General features: G+C 36.2%; 1 protein-coding gene across 1 annotated transcript; it reads left to right on the top strand.

Annotated features, from left to right (window-relative positions):
- The first annotated feature begins 4021 nt into the window (after positions 1-4021).
- Positions 4022-8124, top strand: LOC107814494 (putative LRR receptor-like serine/threonine-protein kinase At1g74360). The gene is made up of 2 exons (XM_016639923.2): positions 4022-4227; positions 4677-8124. Exons 1-2 carry the CDS (start codon positions 4161-4163, stop codon positions 7910-7912), a joined length of 3303 nt encoding a protein of 1100 aa, XP_016495409.1. The 5' UTR covers positions 4022-4160; the 3' UTR covers positions 7913-8124.
- The last annotated feature ends 16646 nt before the right edge of the window (positions 8125-24770 follow it).

Here is a 24770-nt window from a genome sequence, read left to right as displayed (position 1 = left end):
GTATTAGTAGTTAGGTTAATTCCCTGTGAAATTCGGCTTCGGAATTGTAAACCGAATCGTATTTACAACTACTGCTAGGCCTCTTAGGAGATATAGTTGGGCGTGATCATAATGCATTCATATTATATGTTTATAAGGAAACATGACAATAGTTACTAAGAATTGAAGTGGTAATTACCAAGTAGATATTAGATTACTTAAGTTCTGATTGTTTAGCTTCTGTCAATAACCAAAATCGTCAGACTCACATAGAAGGCGTTGCTTTCTTCATTCTATTTAAAATAAGGATAAATACACATAAAGAGACGTTGCTTCTTTGAATATTGTAGCACTCAATTCTCAACATAACCTTCAAATAAACCGACAAAAATAAAATAAATAAAGAAAGAAAAAGAAACCGAAAACCACCGAGAGTACGCGAGAGTAGCAGCCTTTAAAGGACCTGAATTCAATTTTGACTTTGCTAATAATTTCCACCACATTCTACTACTTTAAGTTACTCTTTCCGTTTCAAATTTTGTGACACATTTTGTTTCACTAGATTCAACTTGTATGAAATTTAACTAATATTTTAAAATATACATGAGAAGAATTGCAATATTCTTATAATATTTTTATATATAATTTTTATATATTTAATTTAAATTTTAAAATACTGAATTGAACTAATCAAATTTAGCTTCAAATATTAGTCGAAGTAACTTTCAATAGTGTGGAGTATAAATTAAATTAAACACGAGGGAGTAATAAGTACTTACTACTTAGCAGTTTTCAAGACGTCTCTAATCAATCACTAACTATGCGATCACGTTTTCTAAGATTATATACTTGTTGTGCACATTGATGAATGGTAGGGGTTGAAACATACCTCGTTAAAAAGGACAAGCAATTTAAAAATAACTAAATTAAAATATTTTGATAGTACAAACTAAATTTTCTAGGGTAAATCCGGTAGTACAAATAGTTATTCAAAGTCGTTTAGTCTAAAATTGACAACAAAAATCAAAAGGAGAGAGATAAATTAAAACCTCTTGTATTTTAATTTTTACGTGCATGGATATTTCCACGTTCACACGTGATGTTGAACGCGTGCGACGAAAGGTCCTTCATTCCCATGACGTGAAAAGGTGACGTCTCTGTCTGCGCTAGTCTGCAATTCCTTAAACGAGATTAGAAAATGAAATTTTGAAAATGATACGAGTACAGAGAGCTAAACCAAGAGCTAATTGTACTATTTGTTGAACTAATAATTGAAGAGAATCTGAAAATCTCCAACTCACCCATCAATAAAACCAACTTCAGTAAGTTATTTATAAAATAATAAGAGGCATGTTCTTGATCGTATCGTTATATTCATATGTAACGATAAAAAGTATCACTTTAAGTAATAATCTATTTGGTGTGGTCGCATTCATACTTTATTTTTATCTCTTACTTATTGTTAAATAATCATATGTTATTCTTTACCCTACCTTTTTATATAATAATTTTACTCGTACTTTTACAGTTTACTTCTTCTTTTTATAATATTGTAAGTTTATTTTCCATATTGCTGGTGCATGACATCATAATATGATAGCTAACGATACAATCTATTCAAATATAGTATTAATTAAAACAATCAATACAATGCATTATCAAAATAATTTTTAACAGCCATCCAAACAAGATGTGCAGGAGTCGAGATTTATTTATAGGAATATAGAATGACTTTTTTGGACCAATGTTTTAAAAGGCGGGGGCGTGAGGCGAGGCGTTTTACCTCTGACGAGGCGAGGCGTAAGTCCTGAGACATGGGGTGTAAGTTCCACAGATCTTTAACTTTTACTAATTTCAAGAATTTTAAGATAGTATAAAATAAAAATTATTATAAAAATTACATTAAAGTCACAAAATTATAATAAATAATCTGTTTAAAATATTTATAAATTATAATTCAACTATGAATAATACGAAAAGTATGACATATCATAATATGCAAATTAGCTGCAACATCATTCAACTCAAACATCAAAAGTAATGTATTCGATACGAAATCTTATATGTATCTCTTAAGGAGTAATGAATCTTGAAAGAATTTCTTTTAAGTTTCAACAAGTTAATAAAGTGACACATAATTCACCATACAATACCATGATAACTAATTATTTGTAAATATTTCCTGGCTAATACAGAGCTATTAAATTAATAAATATTGTATCTCGTAAACGTGGAAAAAATAATATTTAGAAAAATATTATAAAAAAAAATTATGGATTATAATATAGTAAAGACGTAACAAAAGTTAATAAATAAATATTCTTTAAATGAAAGATTTATTTAAAATTAACTATCAAAGCAGTCTTAGTGGATAACATGCAATAACTTTTATTTTAATTATGACATAAAATACTCTCAACTTAATGTTTTATGATTAAGAAAAAAGTAATTTTGAATAGTCAATGATTTACTAAGAAAAATTGAGGATTTACAAGGTTAGTTACATACAATTGCATAAAGTTTTATTAGGCGAGCCTAGTACGCTGGGTGTTGGGCGTGTCCGTAACGTAAGCCCCGATGACCGAGGCGTAAGTATCACAGAACTAAGGCTCGCACATAAGCTCATGGGTGTTTAACGAGTGCTCCGCCCCGAGGCAGATCAGGGCGAGTCTCAATTCTATCTTTTAAAACATAGTTTTGGACAATATATCTTGACCATTGTCGATCGAACACGTGCACTATTATTGGAATTTAATTTAGTAACTACTGAATTATTATGAGTTGTAACATATTATCCACTAGGCTGTCCAGACGTGAAAATGGTCAATGTTGAGTTCTAGAACTAGTAAATAAAAGCTAGTAATAATAGTAATAGACAATAAGGCCAAAAACACCATCTCTGACCACCAACCTCTATAAATTATGGTCAAGTTGGGCGGCTATATTCCTCCAAAGCTTGTCCTCTCCCCATCAAAGGCCATTAATCCTAACTAAACGAGTTATAATAAAACACACCTTTTGATTATTAATAATCACCAAGTCAATCTAGTAAAAATTAGACTACTAGGAGTCCACAACTAATTATTTAAAAAATATAGTATACGTGCATGTTAGGGGGAAGGTGGGCGTGGTCAGATGCGGATCCAAGATTTAAATTTTATGGGTTCAACTTTTGAGGTTGTTAGCGTTGAACCCATTATATTTGTAAAGTTATGGGTTCATGGCTACTATTTTGTAATTTTAATAATTTTTTTATATATAAATTTTTACTCCTCTTCGAAAGTTATGGGTTCAATTGAACCCGCAAGTAAAACTCTACATACGCCCCTGGGCGTGGCCCCCATGAATGATAAGCTGCGGGAAGCAAGGCTCAGATGGTTCGGGCATGTTCAGAGGAGAAGCCCAGATGCCACAGTGAAGAGGTGTGAGCGGCTGGCTTTGGTGGGCACGAGGAGAGGTAGAGCGCGGCCTAAGAAGTATTCGGGAGAGGTGATCAGGCAGGACATGGCGAGGCTTCAGATTACCGAGGATATGGCCCTTGAGAGGAAGTTGTGGAGATCGAGTATTAAGGTTGTAGGTTAGGAGGTAGTTGAGAATATCTCTACAGCGCTAGAGAGTGAGGCTAGTCTGTTAAGACTTGGTCTTAGACTGTTAGGGGTTAATGTTGAGTTCACACTATTCTTTGTTCCTCTTAGTGTTGTGCTTTATCTACTGGTTATTGTTTTGCTTTTCATCTATTTTCTGCTTTTGGTGATGTTGTTCTTTGTTCTATGTTTTTAATTGATGGTACTGATATATTGTCTCTTTTCTGTCTGCTTGAGCCGAGGGCCTTTCGAAAACAGCCTCTCTACCTCTCGGGGTAAGGGTAAGGTCTGTGTACACAGTATCCTTCCCAGACCCCACAGTGAAATTTCACTGGGTCATCCTTGTATACTATACGTGCATGTGTTCCAATTTATTTTGGTCCATATTCTGCATGTTCTCTGAAATTCAACCATACATTTTCCTATGTTTATTCCTCCCATTTGATATTAATTGTTCCTAAGGAACCAACCAACCCCTTCTTCTTTTTGCATTAATAATATTAATATTCCTACCAAGAGAGAACTGGAACTCATTTGACACTCAGTAAATACAAAGAAGAAATAAAGAGAGGAAAACAAGATAACTTGACACTTATCATGTCAGAAGGGGAATCTCATATTCTTCTTCCCATTGCATTACTTAATTTCTTCATTCTCATAACAGGTATTTATACTTCAATTCACCACTTTAATAATTTTATCCTCATGTCATGTTTGATAGCTTGATTTTGATCAATCTTAGTATTAGAAGCTGACTTAGTACATAATTGATCACTTTCTTATTGATCTGTGCAAAAGAGATGGAGTAATTATTATTACATGTAAAAATAGCCCATTTTTAAACAACATTTAAATGGTTTTTGAGATTTTGAGAGTAGGGGTAGGGTCTGCGTACACACTACCCTCCCCGACCCCACTTGTGGGATTACACTAAGTATGGTTATATATTGTTGTTGTTGAGAGCAAACTTGCATTTATTGCAGCAAGAATAATGTTTTTACATGTAATTAACAGGTCAATTTTTAAATGGTTTTTGAGTTTTTGAGAGCTAGCAGACTTACATTTATTGCAGCATGACTAATGTTTTAATTTTTTCACTATGCAAAATTACAGGTAAGCTTGTTTGTGGAGATTCACTGGAGACTGACAAGCAATTACTTCTGAATTTGAAGTCATTTCTTGAGGATCAAAATCCTATTGACAGAGGATTTAAATACACCCAATGGAATCCTACAGATTTGTCACCTTGCAAATGGCCTGGTATTTCATGCAATACTACCAGTAATCGTGTCACTGGAATCGATCTCTCGGACAACAGCCTGGCCGGGAAATTGTTTGATAATTTCTCATCCATGACAGAATTGGCCTCACTTGACCTGTCCAAGAACACATTTTCAGGATCCGTTCCAACAGACTTAGGCCGGTGTCAAAATCTGAAATTCTTGAACTTGTCACACAATATTATTGATGGTGAGTTCAACTGGACTGGTTTAAACAAGCTGGAAGTTCTTGATTTGACGATGAACAGGATTCGACGGTTAACAATCCCTGAGATTTGTGACAACTTAGTCGTTGCAAATATTTCTAGTAATAATTTCACTGGTGAGATTGGAAAAGTATTTGATCAGTGTTGGAATCTGAAGTATCTTGATCTGAGCTGCAATGAATTGACAGGGAATTTGTCACTCAGGTTTGATAAGCTGAACATGTTTTCAGCATCTCATAATCAATTCAGGGTTTTTTTACCTTCCTGGATTTTCACCCAACATTGCTCTTTGCTAGTTTTGGATTTATCACAAAATCTATTATTTGGAGAATTGCCAACATCCATTTCTAATTGTAAAGGATTACTAAAGTTGAATTTGTGGGGCAACAGTTTTTCAGGGTCAATCCCTAGAGAGATTGGATCAGTACTGAGTCTTAAAGAACTTTCCTTAGGAAGCAATAACTTTTCAAGAGATATTCCAGATACACTATCAGGCCTAAGCAAAATGGTCTTTTTGGACCTAAGTAAAAACAACTTTGGAGGAGAAATACAAGAAATTTTTGGGCAATTGACACAGGTGAGATTTCTCATGTTGCATGGAAACTCTTATATTGGAGGCATAGTGTCATCAGGTATTCCGAACTTGGTGAACCTTTCGCGGTTGGACTTAAGTGATAACCAGTTCTCTGGTCCATTACCAGTTGAAATTTCTCAGATGAAAGGTTTGGAGTTTTTGATTCTTGCTTACAACCAATTTAGAGGCAATATACCTTCAGAATATGGAGATCTTCTTAAACTTCAGGCTCTTGATCTATCCTCTAATAGGTTAACAGGTTTAATACCACCAAGTTTTGGTAAGCTAAGGTCATTATTGTGGTTAATGCTCGCAAACAATTTACTGAACGGTGAAATCCCACCAGAGTTAGGGAACTGCAGCAGCTTGTTATGGTTGAATCTCGCGAATAATCAACTTTCTGGTTCAATTCCTTCTCAATTAGCAAGTATTGGTGCAAATCCAATGCCTACTTTTTTATTGAATAGGGAAAAGGATGAGGTAAGTGCTGGCTCGGGGGACTGCTTTGCGATGAGGAGGTGGATACCAGCTGACTACCCTCCATTTAGCTTTATATATCCTCTATTGACAGGGAAGAATTGTAGAAGCCTAGGGGGTAACTTGTTTAAAGGGTATGTTTTAGTTCCAGTCTGTGAATTTGGTAGTAATGTCCGAAAATATCAGGTACCGGGCTATATTCAACTTAGTGAAAACAAATTGTCTGGTGAGATCCCTCCTGAGATTGGCAAGATGAAGAACATAATTATGCTGCATTTGGGTGCTAATGAGTTTTCCGGTAGGCTCCCTTTGGAGATTGCACAAGTGCAACCAGTAGTCCTTAATGTTTCAAAGAACAAATTTTCTGGTGAAATCCCAAAGCAGATTGGCTATATTAAGTGCTTGCTAAATCTTGACCTATCATTTAACAATTTTTCTGGTCCATTCCCAGCTAGCTTTGGTAACTTGCATGATCTGAGCAAATTCAACATCTCTTACAATCCATACATGTATGGATCTGTACCAGAAACCGGGCAAATGCTTACGTTTGAGAAGTCGTCATTTCTTGGTAATCCGTTGTTGCATCTTCCGTCCTTCTTGCACAACTCTACGGACAATACTAAAGGAAAACTGAATGAAAATCACAAAAGGCAGCCCACAAAGGTGGGTGCGCTTTTGGTAATTTTGATTCTGGTAGTAGCTTTTCTAGTCTGTGGAGTCATGTCACTACTCGTCTGCCTTGTTATAAAATGCCCTAGATATACGCCAGGAAACTTATTGGAGGATACACAGGGCCGGACTGATTTTCCATTAAGTTCAGGTGTCTCCTCTTCGCGGATGTCTGATGATGTTAAGGTTATCCGTTTGGACAGAACAAGCTTCACACATTCCGACATATTGAAGGCCACATGGAACTTCTCGAACGATAGAATTATTGGGAGGGGAGGATTTGGAATAGTTTATAGTGGAGTCTTGCCTGATGGAAGGGAAGTAGCAGTGAAGAAGCTACAGAGGGAAGGAATTGAGGGAGAAAAAGAGTTCAGAGCTGAAATGGAAGTGCTCAGTAGAAATGGCTCAGGTTGGCCTCATCCGAACCTTGTAACTCTTTACGGGTGGTGCCTTGATGGATCAGAGAAACTGCTAGTCTATGAATACATGGAAGGTGGAACATTAGACGATGTCATAACAGATAGAACAAGGTTTACATGGAAGAAAAGAATACAAGCAGCAATCGATGTGGCACGTGCTTTAGTCTACTTACACCACGAGTGCTACCCTTGCATTGTTCACAGAGATGTCAAGGGTAGTAATGTGCTCCTTGACAAGGATGGAAGGGCAAAAGTCACAGATTTTGGCCTAGCTAGAGTCATGAATTCTGAACATACTCATGTTAGCACAACGGTGGCAGGGACTATTGGTTATGTCGCACCAGAATATGGGCAGACAATGCAGGCCACTACAAAAGGAGATGTATACAGCTATGGGGTTCTAGCTATGGAGCTAGCAACAGGGAGGCATGCTATAGACGGAGGCGAAGAATGTCTAGTTGAATGGGCAACAAGGATCATGGGATACGGAAAGAAAGGGTTCACTAGAGCCATGATCCCGGTTGCTGTATTAGTATCTGGACTGATAGAGGGAGCAGAAGAAATGTGTGAATTGCTTAGGATTGGGATAAGGTGCACGGCTGAGAAACCTTATGATCGGCCTAACATGAAGGAAGTTTTGGATATGTTGATTAGTATTCCTAGCAGCCATAGAGGATCCACGCGTAGCTTTGGATCCTGTCGTAGTTCTTCTCCATTATTATGATAGATTTTGTTGCAACTCAGATCCAATACAGATTTGTAACATACATTAGCAAATTACTCTTGTAAAAACAGTTCTTGCACATTCATTGGTATTCTAGGAAAAAGTTGCCAATTTCGTTAGTTTGGATCCCACAGGCCACAATGTTGTTGTCAAGAATATTAAGATGAAATAGCTTGATTTGCTATGATATTTTTCCCAGCTGGCTTTCTCCATCTGAGTTAATCTTTTCCTGTGTTAATATTTTCAAGAACCAGATGATTCAATGATAGTCCATAAACATTTTTCCCCTTAGAAACTGCCATAAAAAATTTGTTGGGTTTTCCTTAAAGGGCGTGAATGGGAAATGGAAGAGGCAACTTTTGGATTGCACCTTTTCATCTCATCCTTTCATTGTCTATAAATTTATAGGCTTAGCCTCAATTTTCATACATGAAAAATCTGAAAACTTTCTCCCTCTTTTCTACATTGTTGCATTATTTTTTCAAATAAACTAACTGTCAATTGTGATTTGCTCTGCTTGTTGAGTTCACTGAAGTTCTGTAATTTCAATTGTCAGTATTACAGAATAGTTTTTTCGTTTTATCCTGGGAGGAAGTAACCCATAACCTTGGGCAATAGTGAGGGGATTAAATTTTTTAAGGACGCACAAACAACTTGTGGGCTCGAAAATTATTTATGTTCTTTTTTATTGAACTAATATTTCTTTTCTTCTCTGATTTTCTAGTATGGAACGCTGTTTACTAACAAAATTAACTTACATGATTTACTTAGTGGTAATAAAGTGATTACAAATAGTATTTGAGCTAGTTTAAATGGCTGCTTCATTCTTTTTATTATGCTGTATGTTTCATTTATTGGTTGCCCACAACAAACAAATCTCAGTGCACTTCCACAGTTCCACTATTTCAACACACCACCAATTTTGAACTCTGTCTCTGACATTCATTGCTACAAACAAAGTCATATTCCACCTCTAGCTCAGAGAATCACTCTCGCTATTTAGCCCTTCGTTCCGCCAACAAAGAAGTCATCCTTGACGATTTCCCATTCCTTCCCTGCCGAGCCGCCTCTCTTCGCCATTCGATGCTTCCGCCTTCCCTTTCTATAACATACCCAGGCGCCCTCCTTTCCAATCACTAAGAAAAAAAAAAATCCCAATCAAAGCCCTATCTAAGTAAAGCTTCGTCTGTTATTTTTCCGGCCCCAGGGGAGTTTATTCGACCCATTCCCCAGTCTCCCGCACTGCTCAAGTAAGTGTGCGACTCCGTATGAGGACCTCCTTCTCTTCTGCCCACTCTCCGTTCACACGGTTCTCAAAGCAGAGGAGGAAGGGTGGGCAGCAGGTACCACGAGCCCTCTGTCCCACACATCTATCCAGAAGCAAGTGTAGTTCACCGGTTCCACCGAATGCTCCTATCTCTCGGCAAAGATCGTGTGAGTGTGCAGTTATGCTTCGGATGCTTCACCATAGAATAGATCGATCCAGTTCCCGTTCTTTTCCGGTGCACTCGCTTAAATAGATAACCACTCATATTATCTACTAAAAATGGATTGGATAATAAACTTTTTAGAAACGAGTCAAATATGAATAATAACCATATTATCCATTTAGAAAATGAATAACCAATGGGTAACCAATGGATAATCAATGGGTCTGATTTTTACATTTGTAAAGCCTCAAATTGGGGTTTCCTCAAGTTAGGGAGACTAAGCTAGCGTTTGGACATAGATTGAGTTGAAACTTAAAAAAATAATTTTTGAAGTAGTTTTGAAAAATAATTTTTGGAAGTTGAAATTATGTTTGGACATGCATTTTATTTGGAAAAAATTTGAAGTTTTGTGAGTAGGAACTTGATTTTCACCCAAAATCTACCATAAACTAGATTTTGAAAACTTGAAAAATATTTTCAGAAATTTTTCAAAAACAGATCACTAATTTATGGACAAACAATGTTTTCAAAAAAATTTTGAAAAAAACTTGTCAAAATGTATGGCCAAACGTGGGCTAAGAATTCTCCCAAAAGTGATTATATGCAAGAAGTCATGGATAATATGGTTACTCATATTATCCGCTAACCCATTTTTTATCCGTATTAAATATGGGTCGGATCGGATAATTTATCCGATTTTCATTACTCATTTTTGACCTGAACCATATCCGACCCTCCCGCTTGCCACTCCTAATCTATGCCATAAAATTCCAGTATATGACAATTAATCTCCCTGCTATAAAAGTGTATATGACAGTTCACCTTTCTGCATGTTTCGTGATAAGTTGTAAAGTTAAATTGAGTTTTCTTTTAGTAGGGGCAGAATTGAGAAATGTGAGTAAGGCTGCGTACAATAGACTCTTATGATTTAGCCCTTCCTCAGACCCTGTGCAGAGCCGGAGCTTAGCGCACCGAGCTGCCAAAGGGATAGAATTCAGACACTCATTTTAGGAATGCTTTTCCTATGCTAATTCTGGGGTTCTTGCATCTAATCTCATGAAGAGATTAGACCAATTCTAGAGATATAGGCAAATCTGAGGATCTAGAGAAACATATCGACTGAGATACATATCCATAAAGTGTGAGCCAAAATAAAATAAAATAAAAGAAAGAGAGATATTGCTTGCATGAGCTAAAGCAAAAAATAGGAATCAAAAACAGTTGGAACTAAGAAAACATCCTTCTTTTAGGATACTTTAGCATTTGTTTAACAAGATTATCTAGAAGCCGCTCCATAAAATAATGTTTTTGAAGCCATATTCTTACAAAGTATAATGGCTCTGACGAAAAGTAGTAACCTCATGGCATATGAGTGCAATCTCAATAGGAAAGAGCAAAATACAAAACAGCCTAGCTCCTATAGGCTTTTATGCTAAACTTGAGATCTTATCACATACTATAAAGATCTCCTGACCCACATATAGAGGCAAAATATGTTTTGAAATAAAGATAAACATGCCTGCACAACATAGGATAAACATGCTGGCATTACATCATTCTCAATCCAGTTTAACTTCTATACAGTGACCATACTGTAAGATCACTTAAATGATTATTAGAGGTAACGTGTTACAATTGTGGAATTAGTAAAAGGCCAGTCCGATGCACAAAGCATGCTGCGTTTTATGCATGATCTGGAGAAAGGTCGCACCCTAAGGGGGTGTGAAGTAGGCTGATGTCTTATACTTCAATACCACATAAGAGGGAGGGTGATTTGTGTGGTATCCAATTTTTCGCATGCACAGATTATAAAAGGACTTGGTTCTTCTATGTGTTCCTTATACTACTGTTGCGGAATAGTAAATGCATTTAGTAAAGAACACAAGTATTTTTACGTGGAAAACACTCAGCTCAAAAGGTGAAAAACTACAACTTACTACCCAGTAGGATTTTCTCCAAACACTTCACTACAACTCTGAGCCAACAACAAAGTTTACAAACTCTTGCAAACCTAAGGATTAATTCTAGCCCTTATAGCAACTAGCTACAAGCTGTTGCGACCGCTTCAAGTTAACTCTAACTTGAACAATACAACTCGAGTTTACAACCTCTTGCAAACCTAAGGATTAACTCAAACCCTTATAGCAACACGCCATGAGTTGTTGCAACTACTTCAAGTTAACTCTAAATTGAAAGATACAACTCAGGTTCCTAGTACAATTTGCTTCTAAGAAAGTTGAAAGGTACAACTCAAAACACCTACTATACTTTGAACTAGAAATAAAGAAAGACACATAAAAATTTTTATGGAGCTGTTTTTTCAATCTGGTTCGTGTAGCTTCAGGATCGCACTCTTAAATCTTACAGGAATTGCTCACAAAATCCCTTGCTATTTTGCTCTCAATTCGTGCTTAACTTCAGTATGTGTGTCTCACCTGTAAAAGAGAACACACAGCTGATATTTATAGAGTTAGTAAATAAAGATTAACTAGAGTTCTAATGCTTTACTCTTTCTTGGTGGAAGAGTTCTAGTCAACTTCAACTTCTAACTCTTCTCTTATCTTGGATAGAGTTCTCTTCAAGTAAGGAGTCCTGCTCCTTATCAAATATGCAATCTTTTCATTAAGGGAATATCAAATATAACCACTTATACTTATTTGTTTCACGTGCAAGCCTTGTGCTTAATTTTGTCTGTCACCTGTGTATACTGTCCATGGACCTGGCTCATGCATGTGTTCCATTGTCAATCAACAAAACAAACTTACTCAAGCCAACAAATTCCCCCTTTTTGATGATGACAAACTTCGTACTTTCATAAGCATAAAACCTGTTTCAACTCAACTCAACATCAACACATTATTAGAACACTTCCCATTTTAAAGACACAAATCATCAAGGATTGGGTTCATTAGGTTATAAACATCACAATCCAAAGAAAAAGCACGCCTTATTAATTCCCCATTTTTGATGATGACAAACTTCGTGCTTTTCATAAGCATGAAATCTGTTTCAACTCAGCTCAGCATCAACACACTGTTAGAACGCTTTCCATTTTAAAGACACAAATCATCAAGGACTGGGTTCATTAGGTTATAAATATCACAGTCCAAAGCAAAAGAACACATTGTCTTTCCCTTTTTGGCATCATCGAAAAGTTGCATAATTAAGTTAAGTAACCATATTTTAATAGATATCACTCATGGCCATTGAGCTACTTCAAATGCAATCATGGATTCAATTTTCTCTTTTTCAGTTTAAGGATATTAGCCATTTAAGAAATATCAACAAACATTTAGAGCAAAAGCAATGAGTTTTATTGATTGATAAGATCCTACCACAAGGCATAAAAAGAAATAAAGCCATAGAACCGTGAGCAAAAAAATAGAGATATCTCACTTGGGTCACTGGTTATAACTGGGCTAGGAAGGATTTAGGACTTGGAAGGACCAGGTTCTTGCTTGAAGCAGTTTCAGCATATCTTGAAGAATACCACTCTCAGCCTCTACTTCAGCGAACTTAGTCTTCAATCGTTCAATCTCAATATCCTTAACTATTTCCTTCCACTATTTGAGCCTTTTTTGCTCTTTTTGGTAGACGTAGTTATTTTAGTCACAACTGAACCCTCTGCCACAACTTTTGTTTCTTGAGAAATCTTTCTCTTTTTGGCACTAGGTGTGGTTACTTCCATATCTTTATCTTCATCCTTATGAATCAAGTTCATCTCCTCAATCTGGACTACTCCACTTGGCTTACCATCTTTTTTCTTTCGAAGTGATTTTCTTGGCACTCTCAGCTAAGGCCTTTTTACATTGGCCTTACTCTGCTTCTTCTGGCTCCTTGTAGTTCATTCTCTTGAAGGAGGAGTTGCTACATAGATATAAGGAGCACTCTTTCTCTTAGTGCCACCCATGCCCTTTCCTGTAGTTTTTTTAACTTTGCTCTTTCTTTTGATTTTAACTATCTGACACCTTTTACAACAGATTGGGACTCTTGTCTATTTTAGCAAGAGAAGGAATTGGTTTATGAAACAGTTTCCTTAACCTAACCAGCCCATCTATTGCACTTCTATCACCAGAACCATCACCTATCTCATGTGATTCTATCCCCATACTTTCACTCATAGACTTCTTATTATCACTAATCTCTTCACTTAATACAATTATTGCTCCAGCTTCTTCAGTCAAAACAACAAGAGTAGGTGAAGAAGATCCAGCCACTTTTTCTTCTCCCTTTCCCCTCACATCTACTTCAACAACCTCACTCTCTTTTTTTTCCCTTTTTTTATTTTTACCACCAATATTTTTAGACCCACCAGTTTCCACACCAGCAATCGTACCAACCAACACAAACCTATTTTCAAGATTCTCAACAATTTTAGAAGCAACATCAGAAATTTCTAACCTAGAAGCTATATATACTCAGTTTTAGATGAAACTGATTCTTCCCCCTCAGTCGCAGACTTGAAGGACTCATCAAATTTTTAGGGTTTTTCTGCTTGACTAGCTTGTAGCATCTTACTCAATTTCTTAGCTTGTTCTCTACTGACCGCTATGTTACATGCAATCATTTTGATATGCCTTTTCTTGGGGGTTTGGGTGGTTGAAGGTGTGGATGAAGGTTCTTTGGGTAGTGAGGAAGGGTTTTCAGAGTTTCTTTTGGGATTCTCATGGGTATTGCCATTTGATCAGTTCAGAAACTTGCGATAAATGGAGAGAGTTTGATTTTGGAGATTTTGATCTTTCAAAAAAATTGAGATAAGGGGGTAAGGTCAGATCAATTTAAAGATGGAAAGGTTGAGTGTATAATGTCTTTTTGAAGTCTAGAAGTTTAATCACTTTGGAAGTTTCAGTTTGAAAAGATGTTCAATTCTTCCCCAAATATTTCGGCAGTTATGGAGCGTCTTTTGATGAAACTGGTTCGTTTGTAACTAATTGGTTCAAAAGTAGTTTGGGATAAAGTGAGACTCTTTTCAATTCATGATCTATATGCAGTTATTTAAAATTATGCGGAGTGTAGAATACATACCTTATACGTTCGATGAACCAGGTTCTTCACTGAAAGTTCTCTTGTGTAAGACTGATTTTTTTCCAAGAAAATAAGGATAATATCATTAGACATCAGTGAGATATTTTAGCACATGGCACAAGAGTATACTAATAAAAGCATGAGACTAAGCAATATCTAACCTAATTATTTACAAAATTCACAAATTATCTAACCAATCATTGAGTTAGAACCGGTTTCTTTTAGGTGATCTTAATCGTCCCTAATTCTAACATGTTCCTTTCAAAGTAATCCCTACTCAAAGCTTTTGTGAACATGTCAGCAATTTCCATATCAGAAGCACAAAAGTTCAAAGTGATCAATACCTCTCAAAATTATCCCTTTGAAAACGATGCCCAACATCTATGTGCTTAGTTCTTTTGCGATGGATTGGGTTCTGTTCATACTAATTGCACTAGTGTTATCACAAATATGGGGATGCAACCTACATCAATCCCAAAGTCCATTATTTGATGTTTGATCCACAACAATTGAGCACAACATGAAGCAACGACAACATACTCAACTTCAACAGTAGATAAGGCCACATAATTTTGCTTTTTGGTGGCCCAAGACATAAGACATAAGACATGAGCCAAGAAGTGTGCCACACCTGAGGTGCTCTTTCTATCCATAAGAAAACCTGCATAATCAGTATCAACATATCCTACTAGATTGAAATTACTACCTTTTGAATACCATAGACAAAGGTCAGTGGTGCCTTTTAGGTATCTCAAGATCCTTTTGACAACAATCAAGTGAGACTCCTTTGGAATTTGCCTGAAATCTAGTACAAAGGCCTATGTTGAAAACAATGTCAGGTCTGTTGGCAGTGAGATATAACAAAGAGCCAAACATTCTCCTATACAAATTCTGGTCAACAGATGAACCAGGTTCATCCAAATCCAATGTTGCGGATGTTACAATAGGAGTGTAAATTTCTTTGGATGTTCCTTCTTGGTTTTGTTATTGAGGAATAGGTTCATGGACAGTTTTCCCTTGAGGTTTGATGATCAATTCCTCTCTAGTCAGTTCCCCCGCCAGGTTGCCCCGGGTGGAAGGACATGTTCCATTACCTGTTCCTTCTTATGATGCAGCTTCAGGCTGGACTGTGGCTTCATCATTTGAGTTTCTTGTCAGTCCAATCTCTTCATCATCTTGTTCATGCCTCTTAGGAAGAATGTTAGTTTCAAAAACAAATGTACACTTTATTCTACACACATAGTTCTTTTAATATATCTTATAAGCTTTTCTATGTGAAGAATATCCCAAGAATACTCCCTCATCACTTCTAGGATCAAACTTACCTAGGATGTCTTTACCATTGTTGTGCACAAAGCACTTGCATCCAAATGCCCTAAGATGAGATATATTTGGTTTTCTCCCTTTAAGTAACTCATAGGGAGTTTCTCAACAAGAGGTCTGATCATGCATCTATTTATGATGTAACATGCAGTGTTCACAGCTTTTGCCCAGAAACTATGGGGCAGTTTACTGCAATTTTTTGTATGATTTTCCTTGCCACATCTTTCTTCACCTTGTGCTCAATAATAGCTATTAAGCCTACCTTATTGTCTCTAATATATTTGTCGCACCTCCTTTTTACATACCCGAGAGGGTGCAAGGGAGTTTTCTCCAATTAAAGGACAGTCGAAACGGGATTTGTTTGTTTGTTTCAGAGTCGCCACCTGGGAATTTTAAGGCGTCCCAAGTCACCGGTTTTAATCCCTGAATCGAGGAGAATATGACTCTGTCTATTTAACAGTCTGCGCACCAGAAATCCGGATAAGGAATTCTGTTAACCCGGGAGAAGGTGTTAGGCATTCCCGAGTTCCGTGGTTCTAGCACGGTCGCTCAACTGTTATATTCGGCTTGATTATTTTGATTTGTAAAATACATTTTTATTGCATGATTTTATTGTTACCGCTTCTATTTATATTTAAAGACCCTTCTTTGAATTGAATCACGCGTACGTGTATTCGTGTTATAAATTATTTTTTTTAAAAAAAACATGCGGAGTTGTGTCACGCGCACGTGTACACAATAATATAGATAATATTTTTATTATAATAATTATTTTTGAAATTATGCTTTAATAAAATCAAGAACATTCGTCCTTTTTGTATAATTAAGTAGTGAACCTCACATCTCGGATTTTTATGAAATTAATAATGATATTCTCCGAGGAATCCCTTTTATTAAATATTCGATCGAAGTTGTGCGAACGCATAATCCGAATTGCTTTTAGAAATATAATCAGGTTACGCGAACGTATCCCTAATCACAAAAATATTCTTGATAAGGTTCTCTACAAATTGTTATTATGTGTTGACCGCGAGCCTTGTTTTACACATATGAATCATATACCTCAAATTTTAAAGAATTAATGACGTGAAAAAGAAAACAGACAATACGTATCTAAAACTAACATTTTTCGTGGATACAACCTTTGGATGTCCATAAATCGAATCGTGTATAAAATTGGGAAAGAACTTAAAATGGTAAACAAATTAATATTTTCCGCAGAATCTTCATTGTTTCATTTAAGGCGAACTCTTCTTCTATATATCTTTTACATAAAATGCCACGATTCGTTTATAAATCCTATGTCCTTCTCATGTATTTGTTTTAGTCCAAAGTTGCAATGGTTTGGTTAATGTTTGCAATGGAAGATAAGAGTCAAGTTGATAAGAAAGAGAACTATTATACAAATTGATTCAATAAAATTACATCACATGCAATATAGTTGTACGTTTGAACCATTTCTAATATTGTATCAACTCACCTTCCACATATGATTATATATATACTCATCATCATGCCATATATGAACATACAACTTATATCAATCTAAACGAAAATCATATTTTTTTTACAAGATATACTAATAATGTAATTTATTGATACTTCCATTCTACTTTACATTTAGCTAACAATATTACGGGATGTAATTAATGGCCCATTTTATGCCATGTTCCCTACCTTGGTATTTTAATCATGACTTCACTTAATGAAAATTCCGAAATAGATGATATTATTACAACACTTAAACGAATTTTAAGAGGTAACAATTATCTTATATTCATTACGCCAAACGTACTACTATATTAATCAACTGAAACAAAAACCAAATTTTTAACTAATGAACTTGAACAAATGGAAAACAGAATTATAATTCCCGAACTTCATTAATTTGTCATGTTGAAGCTTTTCGTGACATGAATTTACAGATATGTACCTGATATTGGAAGCAAAAGAAAATGAAGATGAGAATCAGCAGCAGTAATAACAGTACAACAGCAACAACTGCCCAGCAACAGTAACAACCCAGTAACAGACCGGTGGAGTAGTAATCCCAAAAACAAAAGCTTTAAGCTTTAAATGAAACAACAACCATTAATACTAATTTCAAACAAAGAAAGAAAGCAGTAGATTTTTAGTTTTTATTTTTATTTTTGAAAGCTTAAATATTTTTTGGAATTTTTCTCTCTTCTATTCTCTGTCCGTTTTTTCTCTCTATCTGTGTGTGTATTTTTTCTCGTATCCCCTCTCTCATTGTCTTGTGTTCAAGACTTCTTCTTATAACCCATCCCATAAACCTTTCAATTAATTAAAATCCATACTTTTTCTCTACCCAACCCATTATCTTTCCACTCATCCCCATTACATTAAATAAACATATCACACCACCCCATTATATTTTGTCCCCCATGCTTCATTTAAAATAATGCAAGATTCCCCTTTAATTTAAATCTTGTCCCCCCTTTATATTAAATAATCATATCACAACCCACCCCATTTCATTTTGTCCCCCATGCTTCAAATAAACAATTTCAAAATGTACAATTCCTAAACTACCCCTTCCGACCTTACTGAAATTACCAAACTACCCCTGAACGTATTACAAATTTACCAAACTACCCATCAGCTATAACACATCAATTAATCAAACTTAACCAAAATATAGACAATATGATCAATTTCTAACAATGTTCAAACAACAATATGAACATGGATGAACATCATAACAACAATATCACATGAACACGATTTTAACAACATTTCAACAACAAATCACATGAACACAAATTGAACAACAAAGAACAACTAAAATTTAATTGAACAATATTTTAGCAACAAACCTATTTTCGGATTTAAACAACAACAACAAACAAGTATATTTAGATTTCTAACTTCAATCATATTGAACTTAAAATCAACTACTAACAACATTACAACAAACAATTCTTATATTAAACTTAAAACAAGATTATGAGAACAATTCAAGCAATAATCATAAATGGTAAACAAGAAATCAAACTATACAAAATTCGGATTCAAGATCATCCAAACAAAGTATGAACATGAATGAAAATATACAATAACAATAACAAACAAACTTTGTTCAAACTTTGAATTAAACTTAAACAAAACAAATAAACATATTCAAATCACTAATCTTCAAATAATCAACTAATCTTTCTTAAATTAAATCCAACGAAACTTATAACAAAGATGCATGATCCAAAAATTAAAACCAAAACATAACTTCACATTAAATCACTAAATTAAAACCAACTTCAAAAAATGAATACGAATTAAATCTATATTAACAACAAACAACGGATTTAAACGATTTAAACTAACACCTTTCTACATTAAAACTAAATCCTCTTAAAATTAATAAAACAAACTGAAAATAATTAAATTAAATCTTCAACTTAAATCTAACAACAATATAACTAAACTAACAATTTTTATCTAAAACAAAATAAGAAAAATAAAGCAAACTTATGCTAATTCAAAATCTGAAAATATCAAACAAATTATGGACGTAATAGAACTTAGAATAACTAACCGTGAATGTCCAACGACGAACATCGAACGAACTCTAAACGAAACCAACGAACTTGGGCATAAACGGACTTGAAGACGACAAAGAAACAAGCATCATTTGAGGTGAAAGATGAAGGAAAACGCAGCAAGAAGCAGCTGGAACGGAGCAGCAGTAGCGCGATGGAGTTGGGCTTCGATGAAGAAGAAACAGCAGCAATGGTGAAGCTGAAGATGCAGTGACGCAGCAACACGACGGAGCGACAATGGAGCTCGTTTTTGGGCTGGTTTCGAGCAGCTCTCATTGCTGCGTTTTGGAGAACGGAGCAGCTTGGTCGCTTGGACTTGAAGTTGAGAAGATGGAAGTAGAAGGCCCTCCATGGATGACGAAGGAACAGCAGTAGCAGCTGCAACGACTGGAAGAAAACGCAGCAACAATGGCGGACGTGAAGCTACTCCAATGGTCATTTGGTTTCGACAACGGGAAATGGGGGGAGAAAGCAGCCATGGCTGCCCGTGTTGGGGTCGATGGGATGATGGAGAATGTCGTGTGTGTGTGTGTGTGTGTTGAGGTGGTGGAGGCGTGAGGAAGGGCAGCCATGGGAGGTGGAGAAGCTTGAGGAAGAAGAAGAAGATAGGAGGGGTGGGGGCGGATGACTTCTTAGTCTTTTTAGGGTTTTTTCTTCTTGTTTCTTTTGTTTTGTGTTGTAAAATGTAAGACAAAGGGGTTTGGGTCTTTTGGGTTATGGACTGGGTCGACCCAGTTCGAAATGGACTGGGTCGTAGGGAAGATTGGGCCATTTTTTGGGCCTATAGCTTGAAATTGAAGAAGAGGCCCAATTCCGACTTTCTTTATATTTTCGCTCTCTTTTCTTCTTTTGTTTTTCTAAAACTAAATTATAAAAATACTTAAACTATTATTAACAACTAAATTAAGTTATAAAGGCGCAAATTAACTCCCAATAACAATTAACGCACAATTAAGTATTAATTAAGCATAAAATTGTATATTTGGACATTAAATGCTAAAAATGCAAACGATGCCTATTTTTGTAATTTTTAATTTTTGTAAAACAATTTTAATTACTAACAATTGTAGAATTAAATCATACATGCAAAATGCGACATATTTTTGTATTTTTTTATTAATTTAGCGAATAAACACGCACAGACAAATACAAATAATTCTTCAAAATATCACAAAATATCACAAAATTGCACACCAAAGAAAAATCATTTTATTTTTGAATTTTTTGGGAGTAATTCTCATATTGGGCAAAAATCACGTGCTTACAGCTGCCCCTCTTTGCCCGAAGACACGAAGGGTTTTCGTGCAAAGATAAAGCGAGCGATTTTTTGCCCATCCGAGTACTCCGTTGAAGCATTTTTTTGAAAAAGATTTGACCGAACCTTTGCTTCAAAGGTTTCCTACATATCCTGGGCTAAACAGGAATCAGGTCAATGTAGTTCGGGAAATTTTGGTAGCTGGGACTACCGTTGGACTGCACTGTTACTGTTGTTGCATGCTATTACTACTGCTTACCGATTTCCTTGTTACAACGTGCTTAAAAGAAAACAAGAAGCTAGGCTAGAGTACAATTTGTTTTTGTTGCCTTGCTTCCTTGTCTGCTTGCATTTCTTCCGGTACTTTTCTTCTTTTGACACATGCACTTGAATTTGTGCTGTGACCTCTTGTTGCAACCTTCTGCTTCCCGGTGCCGGGGAATTTTATTGTTTCCTGCTGGGGATTCCTATTGTAACCCTCTGTTTTATTGTTCTCTGACTTGATCTTGAAATGTATGCCTCTGTTATCTGGGCGGGCTCCCAACTTCAATACTTGAAAATTAAAGACTTGAAATGTATGTCTCTGTTATCTGGGCGGGCTCCCAAGTTCAATGCTTGAAAATTAAAGACTGAAATGTATGCCTCTGTTCTATGGGCGGGCTCCCAACTTTAACAACAAAAATGAATGTCATTCCTCTCTTCAGGCGGGCTCCTGACTTCAACAACAACTTTGAAAATAATTCGCCATTCCTCTCTTCAGGCGGGCTCCTGACTTCCACCAATACATCGCCATTCCTTTCTTTAGGTTGACAAGATTTCAACAACTTTTGACAACGCCTTTCCTCTCTTCAGGCGGGCTCCTGACAACAACTTTGAAAATAATCGCCATTCCTCTCTTCAGGCGGGCTCCTGACTTCAAATTATACATCGCCATTCCTTTCTTTAGGTTGGCAAGATTTCAACAACTTTTGACAACGCCTTTCCTCTCTTCAGGCGGGCTCCTGACAACAACTTTGAAAATAATCGCCATTCCTCTCTTCAGGCGGGCTCCTGACTTCAAATTATACATCGCCATTCCTTTCTTTAGGTTGGCAAGATTTCAACAACTTTTGACAACGCCTTTCCTCTCTTCAGGCGGGCTCCTGACAACAACTTTGAAAATAATCGCCATTCCTCTCTTCAGGCGGGCTCCTGACTTCAAACCATACATCGCCATTCCTTTCTTTAGGTTGGCAAGATTTCAACAACTTTTAAAAACGCCTTTCCTCTCTTCAGGCGGGCTCCTGACAACAACTTTGAAAATAATCGCCATTCCTCTCTTCAGGCGGGCTCCTGACTTCAAATCATACATCGCCATTCCTTTCTTTAGGTTGGCAAGATTTCAACAACTTTTGACAACGCCTTTCCTCTCTTCAGGCGGGCTCCTGACAACAACTTTGAAAATAATCGCCATTCCTCTCTTCAGGCGGGCTCCTGACTTCAAATCATACATCGCCATTCCTTTCTTTAGGTTGGCAAGATTTCAACAACTTTTGACAACGCCTTTCCTCTCTTCAGGCGGGCTCCTGACAACAACTTTGAAAATAATCGCCATTCCTCTCTTCAGGCGGGCTCCTGACTTCAAACCATACATCGCCATTCCTTTCTTTAGGTTGGCAAGATTTCAACAACTCTTTAAAACGCCTTTCCTCTCTTCAGGCGGGCTCCTGACAACAACTTTGAAAATAATCGCCATTCTTCTCTTTAGGCGGGCTCCTGACTTCAAATCATACATCGCCATTCCTTTCTTTAGGTTGGCAAGATTTCAACAACTTTTGACAACGCCTTTCCTCTCTTCAGGCGGGCTCCTGACAACAACTTTGAAAATAATCGCCATTCCTCTCTTCAGGCGGGCTCCTGACTTCAAACCATACATCGCCATTCCTTTCTTTAGGTTGGCAAGATTTCAACAACTTTTTAAAATGCCTTTCCTCTTCTTCAGGCGGGCTCCTGACAACAACTTTGAAAATAATCGCCATTCCTCTCTTCAGGCGGGCTCCTGACTTCAAACCATACATCGCCATTCCTTTCTTTAGGTTGGCAAGATTTCAACAACTCTTTAAAACGCCTTTCCTCTCTTCAGGCGGGCTCCTGACAACAACTTTGAAAATAATCGCCATTCCTCTCTTCAGGCGGGCTCCTGACTTCAAACCATACATCGCCATTCCTTTCTTTAGGTTGGCAAGATTTCAACAACTTTTTAAAATGCCTTTCCTCTCTTCAGGCGGGCTCCTGACAACAACTTTGAAAATAATCGCCATTCCTCTCTTCAGGCGGGCTCCTGACTTCAAACCATACATCGTCATTCCTTTCTTTAGGTTGGCAAGATTTCAACAACTTTTTAAAAATGCCTTTCCTCTCTTCAGGCGGGCTCCTGACAACAACTTTGAAAATAATCGCCATTCCTCTCTTCAGGCGGGCTCCTGATTTCTTCTTTAATTATTCATCCTTATTCTCCAGGTGGACGCCTGATTTCTTCTTAATTCTCATCCTTATTCTCCAGGTGGACGCCTGATTTCTTCTTTAATTCTTCATCCTCATTCTCCAGGTGGACGCCTGATTTCTTCTTAATTCTCATCCTTATTCTCCAGGTGGACGCCTGATTTCTTCTTAAATTCTTCATCCTCATTCTCCAGGTGGACGCCTGATTTCTTCTTCAATTTTTTCATCCTCATTCTCCAGGTGGATGCCTGACTTCTTCTTCAATTTTTCCTTCGCTCTGCTTTGTTCTTGCTTGCTGGGGATAATACCACTGTGGGAGTCTCCTTTCTTCCCCTCCTTCAAATTCAAATTTTTTTTTTCTTTTTTCAGAATTTATTTTCGCTCTTTTTTCTTCTTTTATTTCTCTAAAACTAAATTATAAAAATACTTAAACTATTATTAAGAATTAGGGTGTCACACTCCCCAGCAGAGTCGCCAGAGCTGTCACACCTCCTTTTTCCGCACCGCGAGGTGCGTAGGGAGTTTTTCCAATTAAAGGACAATCAAAACGGGATTTATTTATTCATTTCAGAGTCGCCACTTGGGAGATTTAGGGTGTCCCAAGTCACCAATTTTAATCCCGGATCGAGGAAAAGAATGACTCCATATTACAATCTGCGTACCAGAAATCCGGATAAGGAATTCTGTTAACCCGGGTAGTTGAAAGTGGTTTTATTATTTGTTGCAAATATATATATATATAAAAAAATCCAAAAAGTTTTTCTTTATTTTCAAAAAATGTATATATATCTTTATTTGTTGCAAAAATATTTGTCCTGCCAAAAAAGTCTAGAAAAGTTTTGTTTAGACTCCCAATTTTCAAAACAAAAAATCCAAAAATATTTTCCATTATTGACTTCTTTAGAAAGTCTTTTTAATTATTAAAAAAAATATATATAATAAAATAAAAAAATCCGAAAATATTTTCCTTCTTCTTTAAAAATTGAAAAGAAAATTCAAAATTCAAAAAAAAATTAGAAAGCATTTCTTTTATTAGAGGTAAAATTCCAAAAAATATTTTCTTTCTTCTTTAGAATAAGAAAAAACAAAAAAAATATCTTCCTTTTACTTTTGAAATTCTCAAAGTTCAAATCAAAAGAAAAGGAATTCTTAGAAGTCTTTCTTTCAAAAAGAAAATCAATCAAAAATCCAAAAAAAAAATATAAAAATACTTCCTTTCTTCTTTTAAAGCAGTTCTTTTACAAAAATAAAAATAAAAAAAAATAATCATAATTTAAAATCAGTTTATTTACTTTATTCATGACCTGCCCGAACTACGCGGGTTTGATTCTCACCGGATGTGAGATACGTAGGCAACCCTCATCGGGTCCAACCCCCTTTTTGCTAAAATAAGCCAAAAACCAATAAATAAATAAAAAATGTGTCAAAATTTTAATTTTGTCATAAATAAATCGGGCGGTGTCCAACTTCCCCTTTTGCTAAAAATAACAGCCAAAAAAAAATATATATATTGTCAAATTTTAATTTTGACATAAAGAAGTCGGGTGACGCTGTTTTGTCAAGACATAGCCGAATGTTCCCGAAAGGGACGCCGGAAGGCTGACTTTGCATAAACAGCCACCTTTGGGTCGTTTTTTTAAGATTTGGTCCAGTTGACCCACACAGCCTTAAAAATCTTCGTCCCCGAAGCGCTGAAGGGCCGTGTTGCAACACCTGGTTTTTATTGTAATTTGAAAGAAAAAAACAAAGAGTCAACGGTCAGGTGAATACCGTTTAGATTTTTGGTC

This window comes from Nicotiana tabacum, chromosome 8 (genome assembly GCF_000715075.1).
Source record: "Nicotiana tabacum cultivar K326 chromosome 8, ASM71507v2, whole genome shotgun sequence".
NCBI lineage: Eukaryota > Viridiplantae > Streptophyta > Magnoliopsida > Solanales > Solanaceae > Nicotiana > Nicotiana tabacum.
The sequence above is the reverse complement of the archived record's forward strand: the minus strand, read 5'-3'. Positions and strand labels throughout refer to the sequence as shown.